The sequence below is a fragment of the Silene latifolia genome, chromosome 4, assembly GCF_048544455.1.
Source record: "Silene latifolia isolate original U9 population chromosome 4, ASM4854445v1, whole genome shotgun sequence".
In the NCBI taxonomy this organism is placed as follows: domain Eukaryota; kingdom Viridiplantae; phylum Streptophyta; class Magnoliopsida; order Caryophyllales; family Caryophyllaceae; genus Silene; species Silene latifolia.
In genome coordinates, this window is record NC_133529.1 from 64,108,393 (window position 1) to 64,116,520 (window position 8,128).

At 37.1% G+C, this 8,128-nt stretch overlaps 1 protein-coding gene across 1 annotated transcript; it reads left to right on the forward strand.

Annotated features, from left to right (window-relative positions):
• Positions 1–4,570: 4,570 nt before the first annotated feature.
• Positions 4,571–7,024, forward strand: LOC141651586 (uncharacterized). The gene has a single exon (XM_074459291.1). The coding sequence runs from the start codon at positions 4,571–4,573 to the stop codon at positions 7,022–7,024; it is 2,454 nt and encodes an 817-aa protein (XP_074315392.1).
• Positions 7,025–8,128: the final 1,104 nt, after the last annotated feature.

Consider the following 8,128-nt stretch of genomic DNA (forward strand, 5'->3'; position numbering starts at 1 on the left):
AATCACAAAAGACTTGTATGAGAAGAACACTTAGTATTTGGGTGAAAGTTTTAATCTTTTGTTGGATTTTTATGTCAATCTTTCCACAATTCGTGGTTTCATCCATGGTTAAGGAAGGCTAGACCTTTTTCTTGGTGTAATTTGGTGAGACACTACTCTCCTTAAGTTTGTAAGAACCTCTTAATCTTTCCCCAATAATTATTACATGTTTCCTTGGTTTTATTGTTTATGTTGGATGTTATTGTGTTAGGAGTAGCTAACCTTGCATGTTAATCATCTTACTATTGCAATCCTTGTAGCAAGCTTGCATCTTTATGAAGTTGGATTAAAGTTTGTATCTTTGTGAGTGGAACTTGTATGTTAATCTTTGGAATAATTGGATTAAGCCTCCTAAAGGATTAATCTTGACACTTTTATTTGGCTTTTGTTCTTAATGCTCTCATATGCAAACCTTGTTGTGGTTTTCAATTAGGTGACCATGTTTGTAGGACCAACTACTATAGCTTAGGAGTAAATAGTCACTATCTTACATAAGTAGTTGAGTAATTGTTGAGGGAAGAAAAAGAGAGGATATTTGTGCTTAGGAAGTAGTTGTTGAGCCTTGTTACACCAAGCTTTCTCCTTATATTGAATCTTGCATACAAGTTGTTTGTTGAAGTGTCACAATAGCAAAGTCTCCAATTTTATTCTTTTTCATGCTTGTTTCCAATCAAATACCTTTCTCCATTTATGTCATCCCACTTGTTTACCATTGTTCATAATCATTGTTTGTTGATAAGCTTAGTTAGTAAGTCTTAATTGTGGTTAGGTTCTTAATTAGTTCATAGAGTCCTAATTAGTTGTTACATAGTTTACAATTCAAGTTTTAGTTCAACATCCTTCTCTTTGGTTCGACCCATTACTTCCACTTTACTATTGTTTTAGTTTAAAGTTAGTAGAGTCAAGTCAAGGTTATAAATTGTTAATTTGGTAAGTTAATTCTAGTATTTAGCGACACCTAGTATTCTCCTCTTACCAACTATTCATGGTCATAGAGAATCTTTGATATTATTCTTAATCTATAAGACAAAATATAGTCATGTGAGATCTTGTTTGATTTATCGTCAGGAAATCTATAAGAATATCAAATTGTTATAATTTTTAATAATGTTTAACGAAAGATATTCACGTTGTAAAACGTGTCTCGACAAGTGTGAAAAAAGACAATATTACCATTGGTGTGATATAAAGGGATTATGATACTACTCCACATATCGATCACTTATTGTATATTTGTATGCATAAGAAACATCAAACCTCAATAAATCCGGCAAAGAACAAGGAGTATACGCAAAAGAAAGGGGGTAGCTAGAATGCTAGATAGTGAAGTGATAGCTTATATTGTGACTGTTGTCCCTAATCTCTGGATTTACAAGTGTATATGTTCTATTATGACAAGACATTATTATGTACTTCGTACATATTACGATTTACAATACTTCATTAACACCGTACACGTTACAACCTCAGGGGACAAGGCAAAGAAGATCCACGACGTTTTGACCGACGACGATTTTAAATAATAATAATAATAACAATAAGTCTCCCTTATGAAGGAAATATCCGTCACAAGTTTATGACGGATCAAGTATCTTACACTTGTATAGATGAGACAAATTTAGTAAATTACAAAGTGTTTATCTTTACCTACTTAAGTGAATAATATTTGACCATTACAAGCATGTATTGAGAATTTGTGTAATAATAATAACAGTTAGTCTTGCTGAAGACGGGTCACAGCAAGTGATGGGTAATGCCACTCACAAAACGGATATGGGGGACAAGGTGGGGGCACCCCCATGTGCTTCCCTCTCTCCTCTATTTGGGTCATTTGTGAGAGAAAATGGTATCTGTTACTCCAAAGTGACGAATACGTGCCGTGTTCAATGAGATTTTGTGTAATAATAATAGCCAAAAATATTTCTAGGACGTTACTAGTTTCCACTTCACATGGCCCCCACATCCCAATTATTTTGCCTGTGGGACTAGAAAAAAAAATTGAGGGACGAATGAAAATGAAGATCAAGATGAACCGATAAACATCAATTTCAGCCTTATATTTTTTATCAACCCTATTTGTCAATTTCATGTAAAACTCCTGTAGGTATTTTTAGATCATTTAATTTATAATTAGTATGCGCGGTATTTTTAGATCATTTAATTTATAATTAGTGTAGTTCCCGTACAAATGTACGGTTTTTTAGATGAGAGTGTTAGAAATTATAACAATTAAATTGTTATTTATTTAATCTATTAGAAATTTAATAATAAAATAACTATTGATAATATATCATATTAAAAATTAGAAAAGAGAAATTTCAATAGTTTTAACCCAAATAAGATTGATTATGTTTACTCAAATGTTAACATTATGTTTAAAAATAATATTATATTAATGCATCCACTTAATTAAAACATCAACATCAACCGATGACTTTATTTCTAAAATCAGATAAGATAAGTGAATATAATCATAATAGCTGTTGATTGAGTTTTTATCCAAAATAAATTGACATCTTATTAATTTAATTTTACCTCATTGCATTTTGATTATTTGAGGAAAAAAAATGATCGGCAAAACAAATCGAAATAATTGGGTAACGTCACGAAATGTGTATTTTAATGATTTTATTTTCTAATTCTCAAACCATATTTTATTTCAATTAAAAAGATTATATTTTAGAATTTAATAAAAAGATGATAGTTTAATGTAAGTATAATGGTTTAATGAAAGAAAAATTTATTTATTTCCTTATTTAAGTAAGTACACTTTGAAGGGAAAACTTTTCATAGTTTTTATTTTCTATATAGGGAGATAGTGTCCTTGACAAAATTGTTGTTAAACAAACCCGATCGATTTTAGTAATATCAAATTATCGATTACGAGTACGATATAGTTCTTGAATTTCACTAGTCTTTTGATAATGTCATAAAGAGTCGAGTCAAGTGAGTGTTCTTAGCACTACTCATGTGTTTACTAAGGGTCTTTAAGTATGTTTATGATAATAAGTGATTCTCTATTGTCGGGGCTATGATCGTGGTGTATTTGGACTTGCTCGGGATTGACAAAGTGAACAAGATCATGTCCAAGTTATGTCACAAGTCAAGGGAAGGCAAGAAGGACCTTTGAAGCAACAAGACAAGCATTAAGGTGGATTTTAGAGAAAAGCGTCCAGGCATTTTGTGATCCAAACACTACGGCCGATCTGCCACGACGTCTGCCATTATTCGGCGATGATTCACACGGCGATCTGCCATTCATTCGGCGATCTGTAGGTGTCTTTGAACTTCAATTTGTTGCTCTGCTTTTTGGCGTAAATCAAGGCCCATTCCGTGCTTACCTTAGGATTTCTTGAAGCACTATATATACCCCAATATTTGAGAACAAAAAGGAGGATTATGCTTGGCTTTTAATCTTGTAATAATTAGACTTAATCATATTCCATTTATATTGTAATCTTTCCACAAAAATTGGGTTGTAATCAAACTATGGTTGGCTAGGTCTTTCATCTTGGTGTAATTTGGTGAGACACTACTCTCCTTAAGTTGTAAGAACCTCTTAATCTTTCCTCAATAATTATTACATGTTTCCTTGGTTTCATTGTTTATGTTGGATGTTATTATGTTAGGAGTCATGAACCTTGCATGTTAATCATCTTACTATTGCAATCCTTGTAGCAAGCTTGCATCTTTATGAAGTTGGATTAAAGTTTGTATCTTTGTGAGTGGAACTTGTATGTTAATCTTTGGGATAGTTGGATTAAGCCTCCTAAAGGATTAATCTTGGCACTTTTTTTTGGCTTTTGCTCTTAATGCTCTCTTATGCAAACCTTGTTGTGGTTTTCAATTAGGTGACCATATTAGTAGGACCAACTACTCTAACTTAGGAGTAAGTAGTCATTATCTTACATAAGTGGTTGAGTAATTGTTGAGGGAAGAAAAAGAGAGGATCTTTAGGCTTAGGAAGTAGTTGTTGAACCTTGTTACACCAAGTTCTTTCTCTTTATTACTTTGTGCTTATTAAGTGTTTGTGCTATTGCCTTGTTAGAAAAGATTGCAACTTTACCTTACATTCATGTTACCAATCAACCCAAACCTCCTTTTTGGTCTATGTTCACCTATTGTTTGTCATTGTTAATACCCATTGTTTGTGATTAATCTAAATTGTTAAGCCTAAATTGTTGTTAGTGTCTTAATAGTTTATAAAGTCTTGATTAGTATCTCAATTAGTTCACTAGTCAAGTTTTAGTTGTTAGACCTTCTCATGGGTTCGACCCTTACTTATGCTATACTACTATTCTTAATTGCATAGTGTAGAGTTGAGTTTGGTTTTAGAAATTGTTAATTTGATAGTTTAATTCTAGTATTTAGCGACCTAGTATTTTAAATTATCAAATTTTGGCGCCGTTGGCGGGGAAGGGCAACATAGCTAAAAGCTTGAGTTTTGAATTTATGTTTAGTTGTTCTTATCTCCTTCTTGTTGTTAGAGGTAAGTGGTAGTTCTAATTTGTTTTGTGTAGTGTCAAAGTTTATGCCTAGTTCCCAACAAGGTGGTGATTTCACTCCCGTTGAAGAAGACTCATTCGGAGCATACTCTTGGTTGTTCACAAATTCGTGGTATCAAAGACCACAAAGGGGAGACCAATTTGAAGAAGAAACCTTTGAACCACTTTCGGTAGACCCAATAGAAGTGGAATACCCTCCCATGGCGAATGATACTAGGACTATTAGGGAGCTCCGGGCAAGAAATTACGACACTCAACCACTATGTATAGCCTACCCGCCCATGGGGGCTAATGCTAATTTTGAATTAAAAGGTTACTTCATTCACAACCTCCCAAAGTTCCATGGACATGCGGGGGATGACCCAAATCGCCATCTTTCCGAATTGCATATGATGTGTGAAGGTGCCATCCCCAATGGTGTCACGGAAGATCAATTTAAGTTGCGAGCCTTCCCATTTTCACTACAAGATGCGGCAAAAAATTGGTTGTTTTACCTTCAACCGGGTACAATCCGTACTTGGAAGGACATGAAAGCGGCTTTTCTTGAAAAATACTACCCCGACTCAAGACATAACCATGCAAATAAAACCATTACTTCTCCGGAACAAGATGCAAGTGAGAGCTTGTATGAGTATTGGGAGAGATTCAAGAAGTTGGTTGCTCAATGTCCCTACCATGGTCTAAGTGGTGATGACCTTTTGGTGAACTTTTGTGATGGTCTTACTCAACAATACCAAATTATGGTGAATTCTGCTACGGATGGTGGGGTTGACAACTACTCCGTGGTGGAGGCAAATGAGATCATAGAAAGGTTGGCCGCTAGCACAAGAAATTATGGAAGAAGCCGGGGGTCAAAGACTCTTAAATCCATTGAGACGCCTTCTTCTTCCAACCACAAGCTTGAGAAAACCGTGGATGAACTTACAAAAATGGTAGCTCAACTAGTGGGAAAGAATCAAGGAGGAGCACAAGGATCTAATGTGGAGTGCATTTTTTGTCAAGGTCCACATCCGATGGAGACTTGCCCCATCATGGAAGAACAAGGGATAAGCAAGGAGAATGTGAGTGTCATGATGCATGGTCAATATAACTCTAGGAACCCAAATGGGGGAGGGTATTACAAGTATGACCCAAATGGCAACACTTACAACATTGGGTCAAGGGACAACCCCAACCTTTCTTGGGGAGGGGATACCTCAAGAAGCTTTCAAAATGGCCAATTCAATCACTTGAGGAACTCCAACTCACAAGGTCAAAGCACAAATTATCAAAGAAACAACAATCTTCAACAAGCAAAAGGAGGATCCTTCCAATTTGGTAACCAAGGTCACCAAGGCAACCACAAGAATTTTCAAGGGGGAGGTTCCTCCTCACAAGGAGATGAAGGTTTATCCACCAAGGAGATGTTCAAGATACGTATGAAAGGGCAAGCCGAGACAAGCAAGAGATTTGACAAGATGGATGCGGATAAAATCCCAAGTGATGCAAGGGTGAAGAATATTGAGATCCAACTTGGCCAAATTGCACAAGAAATGGCCAAGAACAATCAAAAGAACTCCAACTCAATTCCATCTACAACATTTCCTCCAAAGGAAAATGCAGGTGCAATGACATTGAGGAAGGGGAGAACTCTAGAATCTCCCCCAAAGAAGAAGAGAAAGGCAAAGTCACATGAGAGGGTCATTGACATTGAAGAGCAAATTAAAGAAGAGCTTGTGATTGAGAAAGAGAAAGAGACACCCTCAAAAGCTAATGAGGAAGAAGTGAAGAGTCCATTGAGCAATGACAAAGGAAAGAAAGAAAGCAACAACACAAAAGATCAAATTGAGGAGATCCAAAGAGAATATGTTGTGGAGGTACCTTTTCCTAATGCTCTCACACATTCTAAGAGGTTTAAAAGAGATGAAGATCTCTATGAAACCTTTAGGAAGTGTGAAGTAAACATCCCTTTACTTAATCTTTTGAAAGGTGTTCCGAGGTATGCAAAGTTTCTTAAGGAACTTTGTACACCTAGTAGAAACTCAAAAAAGGGAACCCAAAAAGTGAAGGTGAGTGAACATGTCTCCACCATTTTCAAAAAGTCACTTCCTAAGAAGTGTGGCGATCCGGGGATGTTCACTATACCTTGCTCTATTGGGAAGAAAGATTTCACCCATGCCATGTTAGACCTAGGAGCGTCAATTAATGTAATGCCCTATAATCTTTATGAGACTTTAGGACTCCCACCCTTGTTGAAAACCGATGTAGTGATCCAACTTGCGAATCGCTCAAACATATACCCAAAGGGAATGGTGGAGGATGTGTTGGTAGAGGTAGATCATTTGACCTTTCCGGCTGACTTCTATGTTCTTGACATGGAAGTCGATTCGAGGGCCACTCCGATCCTTTTAGGACGGCCTTTCATGAAAACATCTAAAACTAAGATTGACGTGTCTAATGGGAACCTAACTATGGAATTTGACGGAAAGAAGCTCACATAGAATATCTATGATGCAATAAAATATCCCGACGATGCACATTCATGCTACTTCTTAAATATAATTGAACCCATTGTCCATCAAGTGTATAATTTATGTCAAAGGGACCCTCTTGAGGTGACCTTAACTAACAATGTGGAGCAAGAAGGGCTGCGTGTTGTGTTTCCAAATGATGTGCAGGATTATGTCAACAAGTTAGAGGAAGAAATAACCCTTGAAGATGACCAAATGGAAAAGGGAGATGTCGAAATCAGGGATTTTAGCAGACTGCCAAACCCCACCACAGTCTGCCACGGCAGTCTGCCGGACAAACCGCAGTCTGCCACGGCAGTCTGCCGACCCCACGGCAGTCTGCCAAATCCCCTGTTCTGCGAATATTTGCTTTGCATAAATGTAATACCCAGGATATTTAAGAACGTTGTTGACCGATCTTGTTGACCAAACAGGCCTTAGGGATGATTGGGTGAGGAATCAGGCTTGTAACATGAGTTTATAGGATTGTTTACTCGACCTAGCTGAGGCTATTCGGCCGAGTATCACCTATACTCGACCGAGTAGAGCCTACTCGGCCGAGTACTTCTGTACTCGACCGAGTATGGCTGCTATCGACACGTTAATATAAAATACAAGTTCGCGAGATTCATTTCATTTTCCCCATTTCCTCGACAGTTTCTCTTTCTCTAACCCTAGCCTATCTCCCTCTCCTATCACCTCATCTCTTTACACTCTAATGTATATAGCCTAAACCTTCACCATCAGAAGGACGGGATTCGCTGGGGAAGGATGACGTGTGTGGTGGCCGTCTATGTCACCGCCGATGCGTAATGTTAGGTAAGTTTCTGCCTTGTGTTCCTTTGGGTAATTCTTTGAGTATAGTTGTGTAATAGGAGATGGTTATCATTGTTAGGATGCTTATTGGAGTCGTGCGTGGCTGTGTATGGAGGTCTTACATGCTTTGCGACGAGGTAGGGTTTCCCTACTCAGTACTGTTAATTGATTGAGATTGCATATGCTTCATAATTGTTGTTATCTGCTGATCATCGGAGGTTGGGTGTTGTGGTGACGGTGGTGATATGGTTGTGTTGTGACGGTTGTGGGTCGTGACAG